Source organism: Trachinotus anak, unplaced genomic scaffold, assembly GCF_046630095.1.
Source record: "Trachinotus anak isolate AG129_WGS33_773 ecotype Australia unplaced genomic scaffold, CSIRO_AGI_Tana_v1 ptg000013l, whole genome shotgun sequence".
NCBI lineage: Eukaryota > Metazoa > Chordata > Actinopteri > Carangiformes > Carangidae > Trachinotus > Trachinotus anak.
The window spans coordinates 27656762-27683694 of record NW_027273864.1 but is presented as its reverse complement, the minus strand read 5'-3'; the positions used below and the strand labels follow the sequence as shown (position 1 = coordinate 27683694).

Below are 26933 nucleotides of genomic sequence, written 5' to 3'. Positions count from 1 at the left end.
AGCGAGTCCTGTCTGTCCAACAGTCTCTGCCTGTCCATGTCCATTGTTCGGGGGTTGGACCACTCGGGATGTGAGAGGGAGGTCCTGACCAACTTATTTTGAGTTCATTACATTTATGGAGAATTACACAATCCCCCTGCTTCATTTTCTGACAGCAGAGAACAAACAACCCCCCCCCGCCAAGACATGTGTTTTATGTTTTGACAACATCGTCTGTCACAGTCACTGATCTCATGCTTGGAATAAATCAAAGGTGTTATCACGCTGCCATGGGAGTCAAAACCCAGACACAAAACAATGCGTACCTCCCAAGTGTTCACTTTTTCTATTTTCAACATGCACAAAGAAACAGTGTGTATCTAAAACTTTATTATCCTGTTTTGATTCAAAGACATATTAAAAGGCGGATAAAAAAAAAAAAAAGATGTGTAAAAACAGACTAAAAGTGTCACAACATAACTCCCAGAATAACTACTGGAACAAACCTATGCATGGCTTCTGTTCAATGTGAGAATGGCATTCAGTCCTCCATACTATACAGATACGCACTCACACATACAAATGGGACCAGGGTGTCTCCTGCAGTTTATCAATTAATTCTACCTGCACAAGCAACCTCCTCGTCAACGTCCCCTAAGTATTTTTTCTTCACACTATCATGGGGCCTCCTCCACTTGCAGATGTCTTAAGGTCCATATTCCCTTCATCATACCCCAAAGATTCTGAGGCCGCTCTCACGTTCCGTGAAATCCAGGTTTATGTCCTCCCTTTGAACGTGTTCATGCAGGTATAACTCCCGGAAAACTTGTGGATTTCTTCAAGTGCAACTTGTGGCATGAAGCTAAAAAAGTAAAGAACAAGGGTGGAATGTTAAGCCTGAGGCATAAATTATGATGCAGAAAACAACACCCACATAAAATGTTAACTGTGTTTACCTTTTTAGAATGACAAGGGCATGCATAGTCCAAGGCAGGTAGAGGAAGGCCTTGTCAGCTCTGACTGCATCCACAGTCCTCTGGGCCACCACCTCAGGTTTGAGAGGAGGAAAGAGCTGAGGAAACCTACAAGAGAGAGAAGAATCCGTTTTGAGATGAGGTGAGGATCATTCAGATTAAATTAATTCATGATGAGTCCACTCATAACAAGCCCCTTTGACTTAAAATTTCAAGTGCAAACAAAGCCTGCTTCAGCTAGCCATAATAAGCTTTTTATGGCAGCATAGTGGGGAAATTACACACAAGATGAACTGCTGCAACTGCGGCCAAACTGCACGAGCTATTACACAACAATGTGAACGGTCAGGTTCACTCATACACCTGTGCAAGAACACTCAAGTTTCATAAATGCTAAACATCTTACACAGTTCAGCAGTATCAAGGTTCAGTGTCATCTGTAAAGGTCCAGGACGACCACAAAGGGGGCGACAGTCTGGCGATACACTGAAGTACTCGATGAATGAGCGAATACGTGCTTTCCTTTTTTAGGCCCCTGATGTGCTACTGTTTTTTACCAGTGTGTGTTACAGTGTTTGATCAAGGTCAAGTTGAGCTAGAATATTCTTGATCACAGCAACACTGTGGGAGGGAATCTAAAAAAGAGCTGGAGGGTTGCGCAAAGTTATGAAAACACACTTTGGAGGTTCCCAGCTCTGTGATAAACTCTCATTGGGATCTACAAGGGTTGAGCTCCTTGCAGCAGAAAAAGTCAGGGGATGCCAATCCCTCCACAAGATGTCGACCTATTTGTGGTTGTGAAAGTGAAATCTTTGAACTGCTGGTGACTTTCGATGAAAAGTCAGATTATCATCTAACCTTTAAGAATTTATCTTCCTGGGACCGTTTATATCTGTAACATATTTCACATCAAAATATTTCACTCCAAAACACAAATGTCAACCACGTGGCTAAAGGAAAAGTCAGAGGATGCCTAAAGGTCATCCTCCTCCTCTAGAGAGCATGAGTGTGTTAAATATGGCAATCCACCCAACAATTAGAGATATTTCCTATGGACCAATATTAGCATCCCTAGAACCAGTGGCATTTCCGAAAGTCTCAAAAACTCAGCCGTAGTAGTGGACGTAGCCTAAAAATCATTTGCCCATTGCATCTTTAAATTCCTAGACATGTAACATTATAAACAAACAAATGTGAGAAGGATACACCTTCACTTCCCACCACTAGATTTATTCTCACCTGACTCTCATGCCCTGGAACATCTCTGTATTGGTGTGGAAGGGAAGCACTGTGGTGCAGCCAACGCCAGGACAGTCCAGCAGGCCCAGTGTCAGGCTTTCCATGAAGGCCAGCGACGAGGCCTTGGAGGTGCAGTAATCTATGGCCCCAGGGATCGGAGACTGGGACAGGATGGAGTTTATGCATACTACATGGCCGTGCTGCAGCTCCAGCATTCGAGGCAGGAAGGCTTTTGTAGTCTGAGACGAGGGGAGAAAAAAGGGAGAATGAAGGAGAGAGTAAAGATGAGGTAATAGAAGGTGAAATACATTCCGTAGAGAAAGAAGAAGAGCAGACAAGGTAAACAGGTCCACACTGTAACCATAGATTTAATTTCCATATCCATTTAGTTGATAATTGCATTTCTGTCTACTTATAACATCGTCTTTTGATCTCCATTCAAAATGAAAAATGCCATGAATTTCAAAACCCCTCTGATGTCTCAGCGGCTGAGATGCAATTTGGAAATACCCCACTTAACCTGCCATAATAGCAGTCATGATTGACATGTCTGGGGGGGGGGGGGGGGGGGGGGGCTGCTGTACACACCGTCATGCTATAATCAAAATATGAAAATATTAAGGATAATCTGCGAGGAGGAATTCCCCTACATCTGCATGTCAACTGGCTTCTGGTTTGAATTTCTGAGAGTCTTACCCAGAACTGTCCCATGGTGTTGATATGCTGGGATTTCAGAAGGGCGTCGTCGTCGCTGTCCATCAGACTTTTGCCGTGGACCACAGCTGCGTTGTTCACTAATATCGTAACATCTCCCACCTGAGATTAAAAAGCACAACAACAGGGGGAAAAAAAAGAGAACACAGTTAAACATCTTGTGCATTTTCTGTCTGCTTTCATGAGATGATACAGTCGCGCTGCACCAGAGCTGTCAGCAATATTCCCCGCTCTTCCTCAGATATTTCAGATGAAGTGTAATCTATACACCAGATGGGAGACAGAGCAGCTCAGAGCCAATATACGTAGAGAGGAGACAGAGAGGCATCCCAGGGAAATGTTTTATGATGTGTTTCACTGTGTGTAAAAGACATTTCTCCTTGTTCAAGTAGGAAATATCTTTACAGATATTAGGCTGGTGTACCTTTTCTCTAACCACCTTGGCTTGCTTGTAAACTTCCTCCCGATTGGCCACATCACACAGGAAGTAATGGCACTCTGTTCCCGAGAGAGAGATCTCCTCAGCTGTTTCTTTGAGGCATTTCTCTGTCCGGCCCCACAAGATCACCTGTCACAAAAATAACATTTCCACAGGTTAGACAGAACTAGAGCAGGTTCTGAATTTGGGTCTGTTACAAGCGCAGACGCAGAAACAAGTGAACTGTTGCTTTTAAATGGAACAAAAAAGTTTTTTTTTTTTTTTACAGTCAGTCAACAACAAACATTTTGTGTGTTTTGTGCAATTTTTTCTGGTGATGACACATGAAGATCTTTTCATTCAGAGAACAGAGAGGCCATTTTCACTCACAACAAATACTTTTCGAGCAAAGATTAGAGGCTTTGGGGGGTGGGGGGGTTGCTGTGTGAATGAATTGTCTCTTCATCCACCCGGAGACTAAATGAAGGCTGGTCATTTGAGCAGGGAACATGGGGTTGGATGAGGGGGGTGTGGGGGTGCGGGGGTGGTGGGGTGGTGGGGTGGGGGTGGGGCTAGTGATTGGGCAATTAGATCTGTCAGTCTCTGGGGTCAGGGAAAGGTAATGAAATCAGGGGGTGAGCCCTCCTCATCTCTGAAACACAAATTCTCAAAGAGATTACACGGCCTGTTGGGCAGATGAGCCCCGTCATTTCTGGTCAGGGAGTCTGAAAACCGTGCGTGTGTGAAGTGCTGAGGACGCCAGTGTGGGATTTGGCCGGTCGCCCGTGACCAAGGTTAATATTTGAGCAAAAAGTCCTCTGGAAAGTGATCTTGTGTATGTGAGAGACAGAGAGGCTGCATGAGCGTACACACACACACACATACACAGAGTCATCCCTGTTGTCTCATACCAGTGTTTATGTGTAACCATAAGCCTGGTCAACGGGTGTGAATTTACAGTGACATATACATATGATCATGTAGCATTCTGAGCTGATGATAAACTGAATCAGCACTTTAACAGATTCTGAGCCTTCACAATGGCTGACGTGTTTTACAGCATGTCGGGTTTTTAGTATGTTTCACTTTCAACGGATCCATTACAGCAAATGACCACACAATGTTTTTTTTGGGTTTTTTTTGCACAAACTGAACCACCAACTTGCACTAATGGGACATAAAATGTACTCAGCATTTGTCTGAAGCCAAACATAACATACTGGCAAACACAGTAAGATAATTTGCATAGCCACAAACCTGAAAAACCACCACATTACTGTGCTGCTATTGGTTCTAAGGCAGTTTCCATAGCTCAGTAAGTATCCAACGGCAATAATGGCAGAAACAAAGCAAACACAGAAATATTGACAGTTAAGCTCAAGGGACATCAAAGATTACAGACTGGAATGTGTTCTTTATTCCTTTATCAGATCTGGAGCAATAAGTGTTTGGCTTCCACTGTGAACGGCTCTTGTTTGAGTTGCATGTGATTGGTTTTTCTTTCTTTTTTGTTTGCTTCATTTGCAAGCCCATTTAAGTAATCACTGAAGGCAGACAGGTCTTGATAAATAACTGAAAGCTTTTAATAGGATTTGAGCCTTACAAACAAAGCTGACAGCTCTCATTAAAAGTCAGCACTCAAACTGTGCTCTCCTGTTAAAATGTTATTTAATTCATTAGGTTTATCACCCGTCACAACACACAGGACCCTCAGAACAAACAAGCATTGGCCAAATTGCTATGTGGATAGAAACAGTAAGAAAACAGTTTTTAATTGACCTTGTAACCCCCCCCCCCCCCCCCCCCCCCCCCCCCCCCTTTGCTATCAGCGATAAACCAGTGACTGTTTCAACTAGGCATGCCTAACAAGACCTGATGTCAACACATGTTCTCTCTGATCAACAAATTAATGTTGCAAATCTGGAACCAAGAACTTAAAGAGAGAGAGAGAGAGAGAGAGAGAGAGAGTGCAGATGCCACTCAATACTAGCTGAGGTGCATGTCTCTGTGTCCCCAGTAGCTCCAGCTGAATTACAATGATACTCTATCTCTCAGGCCTGAATGTATGGGTGGGTACGAACCCTCCTTTTCACACTCATTGTAAGGGCAGCAGAGAGGCAGCACACAGAGGGGGCGAGGCAGTCGCCTGCCGCTGTCTAATTACTGCGGAGACAGCAAGGTCAGCTGCAGGGCAATACCCAGCTGGGAGCAGTGTGCTTCCCGCCTCCACCACAACACACACACACAAACCTGTTGTCAGTGTCTGGGATTGGTTCATCTCTTTATGTAATGTTAACAACCACGGAGAAATCGGTGTTTTTCTGGAGCTCCTGTTATGCTGCTGCGTGTTCCGGAGAGGAGCTGTGAGGAAATATGCTGTTTAAAGTTGTCAACTATTTACTGAGGATTGTTGTGAAAGCCTGTTTCGCTCTGCTCCGAACTTGGACACCGTGTTTGAAAATACTTTGATTCAGGTTTATTGTTTCAGAGCTTTGTTCTGCAATGGTTCACCCCTAAACAACACACAAGAAGACCTGCCCCCCCCCTGAGTCCCCGGCCCTCCATCTCGCCAAATTCTTTTATCAGTGCTGTAGTTAGTCTTCCTCACACCGTGAAAACACCAAAAGCCCGTGCAGAGGGGGAAAAGGAAATTCCGGCTGCCAATCACAAAGGGGCTCAAACTGGGGTGAGCACGAGTTCATAGAGGTTAGCCCCGTTCATAATTACCGTCCTATTTCCTTTTAGCATCTCTTTAGGCAGGGAGTAATTGTCATACACATTACCACAGGTGTTGTTTTCAAAGCCTTCACACCTTGATAATGCCCAACAATGGGGTGCTGAAAAGCATGGTGACATCCTTTGTTGTGCAGCTGCAAAGTAAAGCTTTTAAAACCCACTGGTTTCTTCTTGCTCATTCCCCCGAGGAGATGGCATTGAAAGACAGAGGGAGGCAGTTAGTGTTTCATTGAGCTTTTAGCAATGTGTTCAAGCTGCTAAAATTGTGCCTAAAGAGAGCATCCAGAAAATGTAGAGCGCATGTCACACATGTACATGGTAATTATAACCCGCAGCGTTCAGTGGGGGGGGGGGGGGTGTGTAATGACGACTCCCATCCGAGGTGATCAGAAATAGAGCTGCTCCGTATTAACATGCTTCTGCTGAGGGGACACCGGCTGTGTAACGGTCGCCCACCGGACTGTTGGCTGAGGAGGATGATGGGAACAGAGGTGAGCCTGGCCTGCGGGGATGAGGAGCTGTCTATGTAGCCACCAGAACATTTCAGGCCCAAGTGCCCCCCCCCCTTCCTTATGGTTTTGGGAGGGGGGAAGTGGGGAGGTTCTCTGCAATAGGAAAGACTGACTGCATTACTTTTAATATGGATTTGCAAACATGACATGAATGGATTGGTCTAACTCGGTGGTGTAATCAGATTACTTCTGGACCCCCTTTAAAAATCTATGGTGCAGGATTTTAAACACTTGATTCCATTTGACTCAATAATCAAAGCATGAGTAACAGCATGTAAAAGTGACCTTAACATCCAGCTGGGAAATAAAAATACATAGATAATCATGATGGATCATAACTTCACTGAAAAGATAACTTGTCATCAAATTTCTGACCTGTTTTGACCCATTCCCTTGTAAGAACGTGTCATCTGAGTACATCAGCTTCAGTTTTCTGTGAAGGCTTCGAGCTGCCACCTTCCTGTTAGTCTAATCCAAGATAAGAGAATCTGTTCTTCCTCAACTCTTTTTCTTCTGTTGGGTTCACTTTGTTTTGCACACACTTCACTCCATGCTACGCTGGAAAACAAAACCTAATCTGGTTTCTGTTAAAAGCATCATAAAGCATCATGCAGCCTTTTGTTGTACTGTGATATGTTGGCAGATTTTATGACAGTGCAAAATGCTGCTCAAAAATGGCAAGAAACTATAATGGGGTAATAGCAGGGCTGTTGTTATTGTGAGTGGCTTTGAAGCAGATTCAGTGCCCCCCCCCCCCTCAACCACACACACTCTCTCTCTCACATACAGTCAATGCCTACATCACAGCCTAGATCTTTCCATCCTACACTGTGTAGACATGTCAGTCACACAGGTCGCTGCAGACCCTGGCAGCCATAAACCCTCCCCGGACCTGCCCTCTGCTTGACCCGGGCTGTTGTGCAACACTTGAGCCCAATCTGAGGGCTGTGCCTCCAGTCTCACTGGACCAACTGGGCTACTCCGAGGTCACGACCAGTGCTTCCACAGAGCACGGGAACAACAACACACCGGGGGCCAGGTGGGCAGGGCTGACCGGGTTACCTGAGGCTGGAGAGGCGGGGGGCGGGGGCGGGGGATTCAGGCTTCTAAAACTACTGCTGCTGGTTTAAACATAGACTAAACCCGTGGTAAAATCATGCCTTGCCAAAATGGCCTCAGTGATTTGCTAATGCATCTCTCTGGGAAGCGTGGCAGTAATAAAGTGGGTGCAACAAGTGGCGTGTAGTGGGATGAAATTACCTTCCTGGCTCCCTGCTTAGCAAACTCCTTGGCCAGATGACGTCCGATACCTCGTCCCCCACCGGTGATCAATACCACCTCCCTGGTCAGGTCCTTCCGTCTGCTCGGCAGCAGCGACAACAGACTTGCTCTGACTATATAATAGAACATTTGAACCGGGAACAGAAACACGCGACAGGCGCTCCTCAGCTCCATCTCTCAGGCAGCCGACAAGTACAATGTTTACGCTGCAAGTTTCCGTGCGCCGCAGAAACTGTCCTCCCACAGCGAAGCGCCTCACGAACAGCGACCTGTGAGCCCCTGCGAGCTTATCCGCGCACAGACACTCTCATCTGCAGCCTCACAAGCTGTTGCATGAGTAATCCAGAGCCGAGGACATGGGAAGAACGCAGGAGTGTGTGACTTGGAGCAGCTCTGACATGTTAGTCGACAGGCATCAGGGTCTGGACTCGTGTGAGTGATCAGTCATTACGCCTGTCAGCCGCTGCTGGAGACGCAGAGACGTGGAGCACAAGTCCAGGCGACGCTCCGCGGTGTGCGCTGGGGTGCTGTGTTCCTGCACTGTCCCGTCCTGCCTTATATATCACCGCCTCTGCCCTGGCTTCGCTGCCTCCACTAGTGAAAGGACCTGGGTGAACCTAAAGGGGAGGTTTGGAAGGGTATTAATCCTGATTGACATGTTAAGTGGGGATGAATATTTTTGCTCCACTGCCCGTCTGCCCTGAGTAGTTGCGTACTTGCCTCTTCCCCACCCCCTTTATATGTCTACCGCAGCCGTGGTTCTCAATCCGTGGTTCTGGGCCCCCCCAGTGGTCGCCCCACTGTGGCCCAGGTGTGTGCCCTCATCTCTTTTTTTTTTGGGGGGGGGGGGGATTAACTGCATAATTTAATTGACTTGAACTTCCCTCCTAACATAACGCACAGGATAACAACAGATGTTGCAGTCTCAGGTTTCACTGACAGTTATAAGTCAACGCGAAATCAATAACAAAAATATTCTTATGTAACAGCATCTGATGGGGGCAGGAAAGTGACTGAGAGCCCTGCTCAACTGATCCTTTGTCCAGCCCCCCCCCCCATTAATTAAGTAAAGTAAATAAGCAAACAATCAGCAAAGCATTACACAAACACACAAATGAGAAACAATTGTGACAGTTGGAACCACAACACCAGCCACAGTGAAGCGATTATTAGGAAATCTGGGCTCAAACCTCATAATGACAAGTACATCTGCTGATGTGTCCTTGAGCCAGTTACTGATCTCTGCTTTGTCTGGAGTCAGTGCTCTGACGCTGAAAAAGTCTGCAAACACGTCCGTGACTTCATCTTGTTAATCAAAGTCAGGTCTAGGTGCCTGAGTGTAGCACACACACTCACAATGTAACAACAGCAAACCTGGCCTTCAGTTTAACAAGCACGGTGGAGTCTATGTCACACTGCACAAACAGGTTTTTGCTAATTTGCTGGTGTATGTGCCTGCATTCGTGGGCGACATCAGTTGTTTGAACCCAATTAGTTGTGTTAACAGTATTTTTTGAAACCGGCTGTATCTTTCTGTGCAAGTTGGGAAATAGGTCAGCGCAATCTCAGCAGCTTGTCAGGGTGACAAACAGAACAGAGCATGAATGCCTCCTAAACAAATCCTGTGAATTCATGTGCCTCAGACAAGATTCCAGTCTGTGATTTTTGGCCCTGGCACTGTGATTTTTACTGGGTATCGCTGAATGCAGGACTTTTTCAGCAACTGGGAAGGCTTTAAAGAGCAGCCTCACAATGGTTGCTTTGTGCTGGGCTCAGCTACTTAGGGAAGGCAGAGAGGCTCTCGGGGGCTGCTAAAAACCCAAAGACAGCTCGACTCCAGATGCTGCCTCTATTTAGGAAATTTCTGAGATTTACAAAATGTGAACCCAAAGTCTTGGAAGCTTACACCAGAGCATTTCCAGCTGAAGCGAAATTAAATATAAGTTATGTGGATTTGCGAAAACAAGAGAGAAATCTAAAGATATACATCGCTGTGTTGAAAATACATTCAGGCTGCGTGCAGAATGCAAAAATGTAAATATAGTGTATTCCAGCAGGCACTGTTTATTTATACTCATGCTATCACTGCCATCTACAGATCAGCAATGAAAGTTCAGATAGGGGTGTTCTCAGTCAGCCTTCAGTGGCAGCCTCTCGCAACATGTTCTTTTTCTTTAGACGCCAGGCAATGAGAATGTCACTGTGCCCGGTGCAGCTGTACACAGCACAGCTTTCCTCAATGCCAAGGGCAAGAAATGAGGCAGGAAAAAAAAAGCATAACATCCTTCAGATATTTGTAAAAAATATTGCTCGGGTTTGAAAGGCAGCAGAATGGGTACTATGGAAACATACGATTATTTGTCCTGCTCCATTAACATAAAAATGTTTTGTGCAATATTCCACAGTTGAACAACTTGGTTACTTCGGGAAACATGTAATTACTTTGACTACACAACCATAGAATATGTTGAGGAATATAATTATTTTCCTGGGCAACAGGCAGCCAAACATGTCATTAAGTGAAAGCAAGGTCAGAACACGTGGCATGCAGATGGGGGAGGGGTGAAAAGAGGCTGAAAGCAGGTAGATGAAATATTTACTCCTAACGACCTACCTTCAGCAGAGCACACCAGCAACATCATGGACATCGGCTCGGCAATTTTAGTAATTGGCTTTGCTGCTCTTGTTGCAGCCTTCCTCCTTCTGGTAATTGGACTAGTTTACTCTGAGCTGATGAATTCAGACGTTCCTCGTGGGGTTGCAAATAGTGGGAAACTGCACATGGTTCATGGCTTGTTTGTTGGCATAGCAATTGTGGTGAGTATCTTCATCATCTACTGAGCTCTTAGTGCTTATTATTTTATGCTTCCTGCATGTTATTGTATCTGCTATAATTAACTTTTTTCTTTTACTTTAATTATTTTATTTCTTAGAACAGAAGAAAAATCCCTCTGCTAGTGCAAGAAAAAAAAACTATAGTCCTCTAGCCCTTGTCAAAGACGCTTGTCCTTTCTTTGTCCTCCAGCAACTGATAAAGCTTAGATCAGAGAAACTTTAGATAAGAAATCAAGTCTAACAATGATGCAAGAAAGCCAAGGTCATGCGTTCCCCTTCTTTGAAGTTGTCATAGTAAACATGGTTCCTCATAGAGAATAACTTTTCCTTTGATTTTTACCCATCAAGAATACATATTTTCTTCTTTTTAACATTGTCTACCACTTGCGGTAAATCTGCGATTCCTCACCTGCCAGGGCCAGATCCTGCATCGTCTGGGCATTTGTCATCAGGTCAGCTTCATCCGATGGTTCGTGGCCTGTTTCCTGACTGGCTTAAATCCAGTTCCAGCAGGTCTGCGAGTGAAGGACCTGAAGTTTTCTGAGGTGCCAGTGCGAGTCTATGAGCCCACCACTGCTTGTGAGGGCCTGAGAAGAGGTCTCGTGTATTTCCATGGAGGAGGATGGGTGCTGGGCAGTATAGGTACACAATGTTCAGATCATTTAAAAAGTGTAAATTAAGATAAAAATAACTATATAATATTATATTTAAATATATTCACATATATATCTGAGAATTTTTACTCTAGATCATTTATGTAAGTGAACAGACGTGTTTCTCAGCTAATTATACTGGTGATGCAAATAGATTTTTATAGCATCAATTCATAACTTTTGTTCAGTTGTTATTTCATCCTAGTCCTTCTGGTAAAGGACCCATAAATCAATATGGAGAAAATGCTAGTCAAAAGTTTGTCTACTGTGGTTAAATGTTGGTGGTGAACCCGTCCAGCCTTTTAGATCAGTTAAAAAAACATAGTTTAAGTATGAGGTCACTACTACAAACACTTTTGGTTTATTTTTTACAATTAATATACTGCATTTTGATGTTAGGCTATATTGTGTCCAGGTGGTGCTCAAGTTTGACTTATATACTGATGAGCAGTTTGAGCTTTAACTATTCATCATCTTATTTAGAATATTTTTAAAAGTGAAGTATCTATCTGGCCATAAGTCATCTAAGCAACAAGCAGTTTTAAATCATATGCTGTCTGAATACCAAAAAGTAGATCCGTGTAGGTAGAAAGATAAATAAAAATTGTCATGTTCTGTCTGTGCCACAACATTGTTAACTGTGATGTCCTGTTAATCCTGAACAGATTCTGTTGATGAAGTCTGTCGGCACATCGCCAAGAAGTCTGACACCACTGTTGTTTCTGTTGGGTACCTAAGCTTTTCCACGATGTACAGAAATATCCAACACCTACTGTATTTTGTCTACCACACTGCCAGAATTCAACATATTGTCTCCCCCCGTCTTCACTCTCACCCCTCTTAGGTACCGATTAGCCCCGGAGCACAGGTACCCTGCCCAGCTGGACGATTGTGAGACAGCGACATGTCACTTCCTGTCTATTGCTGAGGCAGAGTTCAGTGTGGACTCTCGCAGAGTGGCAGTCGGAGGGGACAGCACTGGGGCTAACCTGGCAGCAGCACTGTGCCAAAGGCTGGCGAGGAGAGAGGACGGACATCTGCCGTTCCCCTGCGCTCAGGTCCTCATCTACCCGGCCCTGCAGATGGCAGATTTCAACCTGCCCTCATACCAGCAAAATCACGCTGTGCCCATATTGTTCCGTGGCCGGATGGCGTTCTATTTCCTACAGTACCTCAATGGGGACATGTCTGTGTGCCAAGACGTGCTGGAAGGCAACCACGTCCCCACTGAGCTCAGGCCACGCTATGAGACATGGCTCTCCCCGTCCAACCTACCTCCCGAGTGCCTCGCCCGGGGTTTCTGTGACCCCCCAACCCCAGAATATGATGGGGAGGTATATCACACAATCAAAGCTGGTTCACCTTTACTGGCGGATGATTCCGTCCTTCAGAAAACCCCGCCCACCTTCATACTCACGTGTGAGTTTGACGTCCTGAGGGATGATGGGATACTTTACAAGAAACGGTTGCTGGACTTGAAAAGACACGTCACCTGGCAGCACGTGATGGATGGTTTTCACGGCATGATTAACTTTTTTAACCAAGGCTGGCTCACCTTTCCCTCTGCACTGGGGGTTGTGGATAGTGTCGCAAACTATGTGAAAACACTGTGAAGACCATAAATAGCATCATGAATGTACGTCTATCGTGTTTTACATTTTAATAAACTAAACTTGCCTCCAGTGGCAGAGTGTTCCTCTTCATTAAAACTATACTGTTCACACAAGACAAAAAACCCCTCATAAATCAATAAACAAAACCAATTTTATTCCAAAAATGAAATGTAGCCCGAGGACACAAAGTCTGGAAACACTTTCTGGCACTATTTCAACAATATAAAGTAAACTGCTAAAAGGTAAATGTTATGCCCTAACCCTTAGGAATGTATTTCTTTTAGGCACAGATGTAAGACAGCTCCCATTTGCTTCCAGGATCCTCTGCTTGCCTTCTCTTTCAGTGTTTGCTGTATCCATGGCAACAGAGCTCTTCTATTTCCCCTCTAATGCCTAAGCCATTGTGGGTCCAGGTGAATGCTCCTACATGCTATGTGTTTGACGAGATATCCGTGTTCTAACAGGATTTCCCTGGTTAGGTGTTTGACACCAGGCAAAGCATGAACCACACAGGGCTGGTGCAGGATAAATGGGCCCAAACCGGGTGGAGAACAGAGCAGAAATATGCAAACAAAGTGCTGTTAGGCAACTGGGCAGAGGACAGACTTCAGGTAGGCATTTTGTGTGCTTATTGTCTTTTACTTTTTTTTTTTTACAATATCAGAAGGCAGTGGGTCGAGAATGGGGGAGGGGTGGGCGACAGACTATTTTATGGCGACAGGATCAAAATAAGATGTTCTGATTTTACAACTTCAATCGAATGTGAGAACACTGAGTATCTGCACCTTTTCACTCTGCAGATCCAAAACATAATGCCGTACCAGTGGCAGACTGCCAGAGGCTTTGTAACACCTCAGTTGGTAGTCAAATCTATAGCAAAGTGATTAGGCAGCCTCAGTTCAGCCACATCAGCACAGCCTCCTGGTGGGAGAGGCTCAAGCTGGAGACTAATTGCATTGACGTAAGGTTCGGCCATGGGCTGCTGGTTCAGGATCACGAGGAGAAATGACTTAAGAAATACTGTACAACAGCGCAGATCGATAGTGAAGTGTGAGCTTTGCTGATCCTCGCGCTGAGCTCATTGCTCAAGTCCCTGTGTACCCCCCCCCCACTCCTCTTTGCAATGTCTGTTTACTCTGTCCGACACAGTTCACTCGGGAGCCAAAGACAGCCAACAGCACCAATCGTGTAGACTACCGGCCCCACTGGGACTTCAGGCCAGACGTCTCTGAGAGAGGATCTGCCCTGCTGAGAGCTGAGGTCAGCCTTTAACTGCTCATTCATGGCATTAACACCAATTGAATGCCTGTCACAACAGTGCAAGTCAGGGCTTTCTTCCCAAGATTGTGGCTGCTTCTGCATAATGTCGAGGGCCAAGATAAAGGCCTGTGATAAAACTCTTTATGAAAGCAAGTTTCTGGTCAGACTCAGCAGTCATGTAAATGTGTAAAATCATCCATCCTAGAGGGCACTAAAAGGCTAGTTAGAGCAGTTTGCTGCTGTCACACGATGAGCCTCTTGAAGATTATTGTCAAAGAACAGGTCATGCCCTCTACATTTTAATCCTGCAAAGGCCAATGCATACAGGCTATGTTGAGACTACTACATTTTGTCTTCCAGGGGCTTTCATCCAAGCAGCTATTTGTCCATTATGGCCCACCATCCTCTCATTACTTGGTCACACAGTATGAAGAGAGCTATGGGCATAAGCACACCAATGCCTTGCCCACCCTGCAACCCTGGCATCCAGACAGCTTGACATGGCAGCCTGAGAAGTCTCCCCAGCCAATTTCTGGTATGACCACAGTTTAAAGTGCCATTCCACCACCGCCTGAAGGTACAAATTATACACGGGAAAAAATATATTAAAGCATCCAGTTCTGAGTGTAGCGCAGGCACTCTGCAGCGCATTTCATTTTGAATGGACAAAACACATCAGCAGTTGTGCTTATGAACAATTAAATCTGGGTGGCCCCAGAAGCCTTTTATTGTTCCAAATCAGTCACCAGTATAATTAATGGCCACAGTAACATGGCAGTTAACTTTCTCTTCTCTGCCTTCCTCTTCAGCCCTTCCAACTGACTCTGGCCTGCTGCGGTCCACAAAGCGCCGCTTGGAAAAGCGGGAGCCGCACCTCCCACCACTGACAGGATACAGGTCAGCATACCAGAGGCACCCACTCAGTGCCTTCTGCCAGAGCCGCTTTGCCAGGGCTTCACACATGCTCTCCAGCCACCTCCATGCAGCCAATCACAACAACAAGGACCTGGATCTGAGATGGCGCTCGCTGCTACAAGTCCCGGATCATTCTTTCGAGCTACTTTCACCGTCACAACAGGCTTAGAGAAAAACAATGCAGCTCTGGAATTGTCTCACATGCTGCTTGTTAATTTAGAAACTCTGCTCAAAGTGGCGTGGCTTTGTGCTTCCTCTATTTTATTAGTCGGCTGCGTGAAAAAAAAAAAAAGAAAAAAAAAAGAGCAGACCATTTGGGAAATTAAAAGGAATTAAAAAAATTAAACATGATTCTTTTGCTGAGAGGACTACTGTAGATTTACTGTGTGTTGTGTCCTGAGTAGTTTCAGTGTTTATATACATGAATATGTGTGTGTCTGTGTGCAAGACTAAGGAGAAAGGAGGGGGTTATGAATTATGTCTGCCCTTCCAGAGAATAATTATATGCAAATTCTCTCTCTTGCTCTCTCTGCACACTTAATATGTGAAACTCAGAATGGCTTGTCAGTATTACCCTGGATACTCTGGGGAGGCGAAAAAAAAAAAGAAAAGGAAAAAAGAGGTAAGAAAAAGAAGAAGAAGAATAGAACAAGTGTTGATGCCAGAACTGACCTGGGTTTTCAGGCAAACCAGAAGCCATGAGTCATCCAAGACAGTGTCTGAAGGGACATGTCTAACTCCCATTCCATTAGGTGTTTAATTAGGAAGAATCAAAGACGCTTATGTTTGATGGTCAGCCATCTGCGTCTGCCTCCCTTTTGTTCCTGCCTGCCTGCTGCCTTCCAGTGCAGCTGAAGCCCACTGTTTGCTACTGAGTTACTCTACTGTGCTGCTGACGCATGTGTGTCACACGTGTGACGGCTCTGTGCTGTTAAAAAGCTCAGACCTCGACATGTCTTACCCAGAGCACTGCTGTGTTTGCCTCCTGAGCCACATGATGGTGCTATAGCAGCACGTCACTTTCCTGCCTGTCCTGTCAGTGTGTTAAAGTCCTGAACTTCACTGTCTGTTCAGTGAGAGACTTGATTATAAATGAGCAAACAATGGGAGACTTCATAATTCTTATGCATATTTCCACTGTTAATGTAATTTCTTAACACTTCAAAAATAAAAATATACACTTGGCTCCATCCCATTATTCACTAATTATGGATTAATATGCAATAAATGACAAATTCATACATGTCTTTGATGTTTATTTAGGTGGTGCGATGAACAATGAATCTGCTTAGTCAAGATTAAACAAATACACTTCTTCCTGGCCACAGGAGGAGAGTGACTACAAGCAAGAGTTTCAAAAGTTGTGACGAATGCTTGTGGAAGCTCACATATTTATATTGTAGGACACTCCCATTAACATTCTGCCATGTTTAAAGAGCAACTGTAGATAATTACATTGTATTCAGGCCTCTGTGTAAGTTATATTTGTGCCCTACAGAGCTGAGCACAGTGACAGATTATCACTGAATTGCCCAAATGTAATGTGTTAGAGTTGAATGAACTCATTTACTCTGGGAAATATTCATGAATGATCACCACAGCTAAAGAGGTTAAGCATCTGGAATGATATAAAACTGACTTAATGTCAGGAAAGAGTGGCAAATCAAAGAAGCAAACAATTTACATGGCAGCACACCCTGCGTAAATCTAAGCAAACAGTAGTTTGACTACCATTAACAGTCTAATACTTTACATGTACTGCCAGGAGCTGACATAAGAAACACAAATTTCTTTGTGCAATACCCAGTCCCAGACAATCAATTTGTTTAAGAAACAAATGGGTGAAAGAAAAGACAACAATACAATTTTACAATAACATTTGTGGCAAAACCCACTCAGTCAACAGGAAACTTGATGTATAGCATGATTTAATAGGGATGCTCCATCACCACCTAATCTTATCATCAATGGAAAACTGAGTCCTCGTTACACACTGGTCTGCCGAGGCTTCTTATCGGAGAGTGAAAGGACAAAGGGGAAGAGTATGCCCTTCGCCGCAGAGAGGACGCTCAAACCCTCATCTGTGAAAGCAGGGGAGATCTCATCAGCCTCGAACCTCATGGTGAACTGGCGGCTGACACAATAAATTGCATTGTCCATCGTGACACACTGGAAGGCAGGGCAGCGCAGGAGCCGTTTTGTGCTGCACTCATACCACAGTCGAGCCACCGTATGGTAGCGGTACACGCTGACACCCAGCAGTGGGTTAACGTCGAAACGATACAGAAATCTCCCCACAGCCACCATATCTGTGGTTCTGTCTTTGCTGCTCACTAGCAGACTTGGCCTCCAGGTGTCGGTTTTGGGGCTGTAGCGCAGTAGCATGTATCTAAGAGTTCCCCCGGAAACAAAAATCTCTCCATTGCACACCGTGACGTGATGTGCCACAGCAAATGTATCATCAGGCAGTGGAGCCACAAATGTCCATCTGTCCAGTCTTGGGTCGTAGCGCTCGACTGAGGAGAGGCACTCCCCTCCGATGGCGTAGATGTAGCCCTCCAGTGCTGCCAGTTTGCAGCAGGGTCTGGCTTCATTCATGGGACTGATCTCCTTCCAAATTGATGTCAAAGGATTGTAGCAAAACACTCGCTTTGAGGGTGTCATTTCTCTGTCTGTGCCTTGGCAGCCCACTGCCACAAATAAGTAGTTATCCATTGTGCACATGGCACAGGCTTTAGAGATGACCTCCTGTGGGATCAGGCAGAGTGTATGCCAGGAGTCTTTGTAGTCATCATAATAGTGCACTGCACTGGATGTCCTCTTCTGCCCTGTCTCTGCTGTCTGCACCTCTGTGTTCCTCGCCCAGTCTTGAGGGTCCATATCTGCCACCATGATGAACCTTCTCCCCCGTGTTCTCTGCTTCTGGATTTGTTCCCGTTCACCTGCCATTAGCCGCCCATAAAGGTTGGGGTCCTTTAGCACCTGGAGGTAGTTGTCTGACATGACCCCCAGGGCTGCTTGCTGCACAGAAGTCTGGCCATATTTCTTGGCCAGGTACAGCGTCTCCAAACAGTTACCCAGATCGAGCTTGCTCTTCAGGCTTTCCATGTCTGTTCCGTCAAACGGTTTTGCTGGAAGGTGTAAAAATGGAGCCCCTGCTACGTTCTCTAGATCAGCCCCCTCCCTCACATCATGGCCTTCTGCAGAGGGACTAAACACAGGGTGAACAGACATGGACTCATTGCCAGCTGGGGCTGTTGCAGCTACAAAGAGGGAGGAAAGCTCAGACTGCTCTGCTGCGTACAGATAGCTTTCCTTCCGTAGGAGTACAGGCCTTGCGGGGTGCCTCAGCTTGAGGCTTCCTAGCGAGGAGGGATCCTCAACAGTACTTTGTCGTAAAACCAGATCACGCATAATGATGGGGCTCAGAGAGGACGGAGATTCAGTTATCCCGCTGCCATGGTTTCCAAACTCCACTGGCTGTGATTCAGAGTTCCTCTCATACTGACCCAGCACTGTGTCTGAGTCTGTAATAGAGTGAGAGGAAGACTCGACATAGTAATCATATATCTTTCCACGTGCAATCTGGTCTCCTGTTCCTTCCAGCACCACGTTAGCATCCTTCACTTTGATCTCTGCCTTAGAGAGGAAGCTGGAGTAGGCTCCCTGGTGCTCCAAGTCCTGCCTTAACTCCCTGCCCACACCCACACTGCCCTCCAGCTTCTGCAAAAAGCAAGGGGAGCGGCGTCCCGTCACACTGGCCATTCCACTCTCTGCTGGATCAGGAAGGTTCAAAGCAGATCGATATGAAATATTACTGGTGGCAACCTCCGGCTGCATCTGGTGGGTGAGTATCTGTCCAGCCATGCTGATATCTTGGTCACTATGTGTCATGCTAAATGCATCCTTTTCAGCTTGGCGTGGACGGGTATCTGCCGGTGTTTCCTCGGTGCTGTCAGATGTCAGGTTATCAGTGGCTGAGTCTGTGAGCGAGGGTCTGGGTCGCTCACCCCCATCATCGGTGTCATGTTGTGGTGCGCTCTGACATCCTAGTGCTGTCTTGCAGTTTTGGCAGGTTGCATTTTTTGGCTCTTTGTTGTCTTTGATACAGAGCTGAATTTTGTTTGCGTCCCTGGAGCTGTAGAACCTGTAGGCCCAAGACACCAGCAGCACCGCAGCCACGGAGATACTCAGTTTCAACAGCAGCTGCATGTCGAACTGGACTCCCAAAAGCTCTGCAATGGGCATAGCTGTAGCAGTGATGGTGCCGTCGATTGGTTGACTGATCCTATTGAATGTTATTGTCCGGGCATCTGTGACGACTCAGCTCTTCATGGTAAAAGAGCTGCTGTGATCTGATGACTGCTCCTCTTTCCCCGAAGGATCAAGTGTAAAATGATACCTGTAGAGGTACTATTTGCATCCCTAGCTCTGTAGAGGCGGGGCACCAGTCATGCACCACCTGTGGCAAATTCAATACCCATACACAGACTATGTAAATACTCAGTAGATCAATATTTGTTTATGCAATATGATGACACACCCATGCTTTTTCCCATCGCTATCAAAATGTCATCAAGAACTCTGGAACTAACTCTTGAGCTTGCTGTGTACAGGAACAGGAGTGGTTCAGGTCATACTTTATTATGTCGATTTTTGAACATGTCCATAAAAACATAATGACAGAACACGCTCCTTAATTTGCTCAAACACAAAGGGCTGGGGCTGCAGGAGGAAAAAGTCATGGTTTGAATAAGGGGTGGGGAGTGATGATAGGTGACATTTAATAATACTTAATAAACAGGATACATCTGTTTGCACAGCCATGCCACAGATCAAAGGTCCTTTTTCTGTGCCACTGCAGATGCTTAAATTACTCTCACTAAAAAGAGGCTGAAGATTGCTCTCAGACAACTAAATAGCACTCGGCATTGTAAACACATATAACTGCAAATTATACGAAACTGTCTGACGAGAGCCAGGTGGAAAGAGTGTCTCAAGGAAAACCTGTCAATCATTTTCATACAGTACACTGGGATGCAAACATGCATCTCAGTCACATGTCATCCGGTGGCCGCTGTCAGGCTGTCATTTGTGTTGCTGATAACACACTTGAGCGATCGCGTGCTCAATAGCAGACCAGTGCTTATTTCAACAGCACTCTGCGGAGCATTTTAAAGGAGCATCATGTGGAGAGGCACTCGGAGAGGGTGTGTCAGGTGTCCTAGCTGACATGGGCACAGTTGGGTCACCTGATAGCTGAGCCTGTAGATGACATAAAGGAAACCGGATTCTGCAAGCATGGTCGACACCTGAATAATTCACACATGGGCCAAAAGAGGCAGCTTCTTATCCTCACCGTTAGCTCCCAGCTCAGGTGAGCATCTCCTGAGAAACACAAAGCATGATTGTCGGCCATGTGCATTGTTGTGAAGAGGCACTTTCACCTCTTCTTGCTTGTGCCGTGCACAGTAGGCGCGCAACACGCGACTGAACAAGAAAAGATGGCACAAGAGACATTTTGAGCAGGTACTTCCTTTTTCCTGTAATGACTGTGGAGATGGCCGAGCAAGCCTGTAGTCTGCTAAAAAAACAAAACAAATAAAGCTCAATAGTCTGTGACCATCACATTTCTTGAGTCATCAATTTTGTTAACAAAATAGTAATAATAATTTTTTTTTAAAAACCAATAAAGCTGCAGTGGCTCAAATTTCATTCAGCCTCCACCGACTTTTAAAGAGCAGACAGACCAATTCCTTCCTGTGTGAATAAAGGTGCATACAAAAGCTTGGGCTTGTTTTAATTAAGACAGTTGAGGGAAGTAAGTGACTGTTTCACATTCATGGCTAAAACAGGAAGTTTTACCTTTTGGACATCAGAAAATGCCTGTGGATCTTTTTGAAATTTAAGTTACATTAAGTGCTCATAGATAAGATTAACTCATAGGTATTTGTAACACACCCACAGACACACACACACGCACAAAGCCATGATACACTTCTTCTAGTGTTAGGATGATTAAATCATATAAAGACAATTTTGTGCATTTTCTAATGCTTTCAAAAATGCAGATGGCCTTGTTTTTTTCTCTCTTGAATGCGAAGTGAGTGATAAAAGCAAAAAAAAAAAAAAAAAAAAAGCATAAAAGTGCCTCTTGAATCAAAATGAAAATGATAGCTGAGTTAATGCTATACAGTGAGTGGACAAGGATTCATGCCCTTTGCTTGCCTCAATGGAAAGAAAAAAAAATTAATTCACAGCACATAGGACTGTCTTTTAATAATGTTTGTGCTATGCAGCTCTCATAGCTGGAATGCTGGAATATGGATTGTACTCTGGCAAGGTGAGCCGATATCCCAAACGAATAGGTCTATCCTTTCTATTCGCCTCAGCTTTAAAAAATCTCTACTCTTACCTCCCACCTGGTTTAAACCTTAATCCCTTAATACATGTTGTGTCCTTAGAATAGCTTCAATTGCAATTCTTGTGAAGTCCAAAAAATGCAGGATTACTTTGCATTAAGCTACTCCTCACAGTGTGTGTGAGACAGAGAGTACAACCTGCAAAGGGTTAAAGGCAATGTCAGAATCTCCTTCAAAAGCCACGATGGGGTCAATACAATCAGAAATATCTGAAGCAGAGTAATTATCGGAACTTGGCTGCGGTTGAGGAGGAATGAAAACAAGTCCGTCTCTTGTCATCGGCGGTCTGTCTTTCAAATTTCCCTGATACGGTGGGATTGTCATCAAATTAGACCGTGAACTATCCCTGCAGCAATCCAGATGCACAGGTGTGTGCAGCATCAGGTCCTGTGTACAACCTGTACCCAGCATGAGAGAGGAGACGGCTTCAGATGGCTGAACACGTCGAACACATGTGGAACACAGTGTTTTAAGTAAAGTCAACGCTGGTCAGTTTTATCATCTCTCCATTTTAATACAGGTGAAATGAAACAAATGCAACAACCCTGTTTACACACGCTTCCTTAGGTGAGCGCCTCCCTGGAATGGCGGCTAAAATGATCCTACTAGTACTGTAAATGTGTGGGGTAAGAGTTATTGTACACAATGTAGGTCACTTAAAATAGTATGTCACAAGTAAATAACTGGATTACAGGCCAGTGACAATGAGCTGCAGTGCTGTCAAATTGCAACACACCAAAAGGAGAAAGAATCTTCAAACGTCACATGCACCACAACCCCAAAACAGCAGACATATGTTAGATCTTTTTTTTTTTTTTTTCTTTTAACTCTGGCCTTGGAGACCTGCCACATAGATATAAAAAGCCCAAATGAGAAACAGAAAGTCTGTTAACGTTTCTGTCCTTTAAGCCACAAATTATCTCTGAAAACAGTGTTGAATGAAGTACAAACAAAGGCGGATGAGCGTAAACTCCAACTATCTCAGCAACCACTCCTCACCATATCCCATATAACCTTTAATTATTTTCAATATTTACACTGATGTACACAAAATACACTCAAAAAGGAGATCTTTTCCCTAGTTTTCTCAATGCGTTTAAATCCTCTTGTACATTCTGAGCCATCAGAAGAAAAAAAAAGGGGAAAACCTGTATATTAATAAAAAAAGAATGTTCTCTTGGAGCATCTGTGTTTATTCCCCCGTGGTTTTATCAGCATGTTGCTATTCAGGTGCATCCCGGGACACGAAACAGACGGGAGCGGTTGATATGATGGTGGCGCAGCCTAAGCCAGTTCCACTTTTCACATTTCAGTCAACAACAAAGACATTTTGACTCATCAAAATAAAATCCAAATTCTTTTTTCTTTTCTGTTTCAAATCAACTGATTTTATTGATCAACAGGCAGACGTGGGACAAGAAACAAAAAAACAAAAAAACAAAAAGAAAAGGTGTAACTGGGCAGGGCTATATAGGAGGTGGTAACTGTCATGTTCATCATGTTGTTCTTTTGATATCATTATCTTGGTTATTATTTTGTTACAAAAAACAGTAGGAGCGCCATCCTGTGGTGGCGCTGTTTCCTGAACGACTGACGCATGGAGGGTCTTGTTGATGACTGGAGAAGGCTTGCAGGATTGTGGAAAGTGTGTGTGTGTGTGTGTGTGTGTGTGTGTGTGTGTGTGTGTGTGTATGTGGATGCTGCGTAAGAAGGGCAAATGTGTGAGAGTGTCTTGGATGAGCGGTTTCACGTCAGTTCCACTGTCACTGTGAGGACAAGTGCCATCCACGTCAGTCCGAGCATGTCCGAGCGGGAGGCTCCATCTACGAACACAAGACACAGTCAGTCAGACAGTCAGTCAGTCAGAGGGACAAGCCCCCCCCCCCCGCTCATCATACAAACAACATCAGACAGCGTCCTGATGCACGGAACCCATTTTTCATGACTCGTTACCATTTTTAAATGCAATGAAAGTGGTTTAATGTGAAGTAGCCTGAGATCATCATTTCATTGGTTGTTTTAACGTAAACCCACAATGCATTTCTTTACTCCTGAATGAGTCATATGTTACTTTGCTCGTCATAGCCAGATAAGATTTAGAATAAAATAAGCAAAATTTGAAAGTTATTCAAATAATTATCAAGACAATAGTGGTTTGTTACATAATTTTGTAAAGTATATAACATAAATACACAACCTGGAGTCAGCCCTCTTACTGATGATCTTCAGTAGCTATAAATGTGGAAGATCTCAACTGTACTTCATTATTACATAACATTCAAGTGACTTACAATACAGTGAGTGCATTTAACCTCAATGCATGCATGTATGTTTTCACTGCTAACTTGAACTGTCACATTTGTTCCTGAACCGCAGCTGTGGTGACTTGATGGAAAGCCCTGCTCTGAGAGGATAATGACAGCAACACAACTGCTCTTTTGATACAGTACAGATACAATCTCTGTGGGGTTCTTTAAAGTGCACAATGATGATATACAGTGCAGTGCTTCCACTACGCCAGCAACTAAAAAAGTCCCCACGTCTTTTGGTGCAGTTTAGTTCTTTGTTTTCACATATCTGAAAAGTCTTCAGATATAAAAATGGAGCCATGAGGAGTGATGCACTGCCTCTTTTTCTTTTTTAATGTTTTGAACTTGTTGTTCTGAGGCCCACAGCAGGGGCACTAGATTATAGAGGAGAGATCAGCAGAGACAGCAGCTTATGTTTTCTGTTGCTCCCTCATGGAGGAGTTAGAGAGAAGACTGTGGAAGTGGAGCTGTCGTGGGAGGAAAGCTGTGACTGACTGTGGGAGTGGCTTTGCTGATATAGCCAACAGTTGGTCCAGATTGTGCCAAGACTGTACGGCTGCACCAACAATCACAATCACAATTACACTGGGGTGTGACCGGACACATTAGATTCAGAATTTGATCTGGCAGTGGTTAGAGCTGTCAGGTGACGCAGTGATGCCGATGAGTCTGGATGATGAAATGTTTTCTGTATGAAGAGAAAAGTTGGTTCCATTATTACGAGTTGGATCGTAAACAGGAGAGTCATGTTTGCCAGGACTGTTTAAATGAAACTATCAAGGTTTCACAATGACTCCAGTGAATGTAATTCTCCACAGGACAATACAATCTGACATTTTATATAACATATAACAGATTCCATTCTGTTTGTGCAAGTCGTACAACCTTAGATAACAAGTGGATCTTCTCAATAAGTCCTTCATTTCACTCTGTAATGGGCTCATCCAACCATAAGATCATCGTCTGAGGTCCCCTTCCAGTCTGCAATCATAGATGCAAGTCGCCCAGCCATCTGTTTGCCTGTTTTTGGCTCAGACCTCAGTGCATTTCTGCCAACCTGTTTTTTTTTTCAGACAACTGGGACTGATTTCTGAGGCAACATGCTCTTTTTAATAAAGGATGACTCTGCCTCAGGTGTGTTGGACCTGAAATGCCAGATGAAAACACAACACTTCCTTTTTGTATGTGACAACATGACTACAGAGAAGGTTTAAGGCAAGTTGTTTTTTTTTTTTTTACTGTGTCTAGACACATCTGTTGTCCTCCTCCCGATCTGGTCCCTGTCTTTGCTTTGACCTCTGTTCCAAAAGAGGATTTAAATGAGACTTTTGCATAGCACTGAGGAAAATGACAGATTGACCACGTCTGCCAAACAAAACGTGGAAAATGCAGATTACTTGATTACTGGCTCTTATGGTCTTGTCATTTTTAGACTTGACGAGTGCAGTCCATCCATCAGGACTTTGTTATTTGTAATGGATTTTTCTCTGTGATTGCACAACCGTGTCTCAGCCAAGATGATGCATTTCCCACAATGAGATGACATAACCCCCAAACTTCCGACACTTCCATCGGCTCAGGCCAACAGCGTTGGTATAATGTGGAAGAAAACCCATCACATTTTTGTCCCCAATTTCACTCATCTGAAACTCAGTTCATTGCCATACAGTGCAGCTTGACAAGTTGTCTGTGAGATTGGAACTCTGACAAAGATGAATGAATATAACTCTTCACAGGGAAGCGCAGTTTTCTGACTAACTGACTGACAGGGACGGTCTTTCCCATTCGCACTGAATGAGAGGTCGGGTATTCAGCCATTAAGCGAAGGGACGTGTGTGTGTGTGTGTGTGTGTGTGTGTGTGTGTGTGTGTGGTGACCTGTTGGGGCCATGTTGTACACCAATTTGACTTGCATGCAAGGCGTGTACGCGCATCCATGCTGACCTGATTCTGTCCTTGCTGTGACACACCTGCTCCTGCACTTACCATAGCATTTGCATATTCAGTTTTGCATCCCTAAGATACAAGCAGCAGGGACGGGAAGTGTAGAAGAGGAGAGGGAAGAGGGGGAGAAAACAGATACATCGAGAGAGGGGGAGAGCATGAGAAACAAAAACAAGAAAAAAAAGGATGCTTTTGAAGTGGGAGGAAGAGAGTGATGCCCATGTCAGACTACAAGACTGTTTAAATCTCCTCTGAGTCGGGCAGTTCAGCTTAAAGACAGTGCCGCTTGCCATCTGCTTGGGAAGCTGTTCACACTCTACGCTGGGACAAACATGGGCGTCACACATAGGCACGAGGGATTATACACCATGCAATTACACCATTTCAATACATTTTCCAGTTCATCTACAACAGCCCACTGGAAAAAAAAAAACAAACAAAAAAAAACTCTTACAATACAGGCGTTTTATTGCTTCATGGTACAGAAGTTGCAATCTACATTTAGTGCACATTACTGATATATTTTCCAGAATAATTCACTAATAACTAATAACTGCACACTTATGTAGATTGATCTCCACATGCTGCTACATTATAGCACTTCATGGAGCTTGGAGGAAATGAAGCCAGTAGTCTTGCTTATATAAACTCAGCTACATGAGCTGTTAATGAGTCTCCTCCTATGGTCCATCTAGTTTTTCTTGGCTTCACAATCTGATTCCCGACTCACTGGGTCTTGGACCACTTCATACGTCAGAAGCCTATTTAACAAGACTCCCCACACTGGCTGTTAAGCCAGAGTTAAATCTTAAAATTTTTTACACTACAAAATAATCTACACTGATCATAAAGCTTGAGTACCTGAAAGTCTGCATCAAAATCACAGAATGTGAGGCAGGTTGAAGAGGAAACTAGGAAATATAAATATGATGGAAGGGCGACAGACAGAATAAATGAGAGTGAGGGAAATAAGGTGGTGGGGGGGAAAAAAAGGGAAAGAGCTTCCAGAAATGGATGAAACTGGAAGCGAGGTTGGCACTGGGAGATGGAAAGTAAGTATGAAAAGTCAGAGTGGAGGTAAAGAGAGAATAGACAGAAAGATTGAAGTAGAAAGAGAGAGGGAGTGGCAG

The 26933-nt window shown here is 44.5% G+C and overlaps 5 protein-coding genes across 6 annotated transcripts in view; 2 read left to right on the top strand and 3 right to left on the bottom strand.

Annotated features, from left to right (window-relative positions):
• Positions 1-354: 354 nt before the first annotated feature.
• Positions 355-8595, bottom strand: dhrs3b (dehydrogenase/reductase (SDR family) member 3b). The gene is made up of 6 exons (XM_071494826.1): positions 7833-8595; positions 3331-3474; positions 2889-3008; positions 2193-2431; positions 936-1061; positions 355-841 (listed from the first exon to the last, which is right to left on the bottom strand). The coding sequence occupies exons 1-6, from the start codon at positions 8025-8027 to the stop codon at positions 757-759; spliced, it is 909 nt and encodes a 302-aa protein (XP_071350927.1). The 5' UTR covers positions 8028-8595; the 3' UTR covers positions 355-756.
• A 251-nt stretch (positions 8596-8846) lies between these two features.
• Positions 8847-13023, top strand: aadacl4 (arylacetamide deacetylase-like 4). Its single transcript, XM_071495477.1, has 4 exons — positions 8847-10670; positions 11105-11330; positions 12007-12070; positions 12186-13023. The coding sequence occupies exons 1-4, from the start codon at positions 10494-10496 to the stop codon at positions 12952-12954; spliced, it is 1236 nt and encodes a 411-aa protein (XP_071351578.1). The 5' UTR covers positions 8847-10493; the 3' UTR covers positions 12955-13023.
• A 207-nt stretch (positions 13024-13230) lies between these two features.
• Positions 13231-16294, top strand: cfap107 (cilia and flagella associated protein 107). Its single transcript, XM_071495205.1, has 4 exons — positions 13231-13565; positions 14104-14214; positions 14575-14749; positions 15024-16294. The coding sequence occupies exons 1-4, from the start codon at positions 13455-13457 to the stop codon at positions 15296-15298; spliced, it is 672 nt and encodes a 223-aa protein (XP_071351306.1). The 5' UTR covers positions 13231-13454; the 3' UTR covers positions 15299-16294.
• Positions 16295-16368: 74 nt separating this feature from the next.
• Positions 16369-19778, bottom strand: klhdc7a (kelch domain containing 7A). Its single transcript, XM_071495204.1, has one exon. It carries the CDS (start codon positions 19375-19377, stop codon positions 17116-17118), a length of 2262 nt encoding a protein of 753 aa, XP_071351305.1. The 5' UTR covers positions 19378-19778; the 3' UTR covers positions 16369-17115.
• A 2262-nt stretch (positions 19779-22040) lies between these two features.
• igsf21a (immunoglobin superfamily, member 21a) overlaps positions 22041-26933 on the bottom strand; it is a 172619-nt gene continuing 167726 nt past the window's right edge. For both annotated transcript variants that reach the window (XM_071494980.1, XM_071494981.1), the window contains exon 10: positions 22041-23374. In XM_071494980.1, coding sequence (XP_071351081.1) covers positions 23298-23374 — 77 coding nt within the window. In that variant the 3' untranslated portion in view covers positions 22041-23297. The remainder of the gene's footprint in view (positions 23375-26933) is intronic.

Coding starts and splice junctions, on each gene's coding strand:
- dhrs3b (XM_071494826.1), bottom strand. CDS start 8,027: ATGGAGCTGAGGAGCGCCTGTCGCGTGTTTCTGTTCCCGGTTCAAATG. Junction 3,009..3,330: donor CCAAGGTGGTTAGAGAAAAG/GTACACCAGCCT, acceptor TTTTAATCTCAG/GTGGGAGATGTTACGATATT. Junction 1,062..2,192: donor TTCCAGGGCATGAGAGTCAG/GTGAGAATAAAT, acceptor TCTCTCTTGTAG/GTTTCCTCAGCTCTTTCCTC.
- aadacl4 (XM_071495477.1), top strand. CDS start 10,494: ATGGACATCGGCTCGGCAATTTTAGTAATTGGCTTTGCTGCTCTTGTT. Junction 10,671..11,104: donor TTGTTGGCATAGCAATTGTG/GTGAGTATCTTC, acceptor CTCACCTGCCAG/GGCCAGATCCTGCATCGTCT. Junction 12,071..12,185: donor ACCACTGTTGTTTCTGTTGG/GTACCTAAGCTT, acceptor CACCCCTCTTAG/GTACCGATTAGCCCCGGAGC.
- cfap107 (XM_071495205.1), top strand. CDS start 13,455: ATGAACCACACAGGGCTGGTGCAGGATAAATGGGCCCAAACCGGGTGG. Junction 13,566..14,103: donor GGGCAGAGGACAGACTTCAG/GTAGGCATTTTG, acceptor TGTCCGACACAG/TTCACTCGGGAGCCAAAGAC. Junction 14,750..15,023: donor GTCTCCCCAGCCAATTTCTG/GTATGACCACAG, acceptor CTTCCTCTTCAG/CCCTTCCAACTGACTCTGGC.
- klhdc7a (XM_071495204.1), bottom strand. CDS start 19,377: ATGCCCATTGCAGAGCTTTTGGGAGTCCAGTTCGACATGCAGCTGCTG.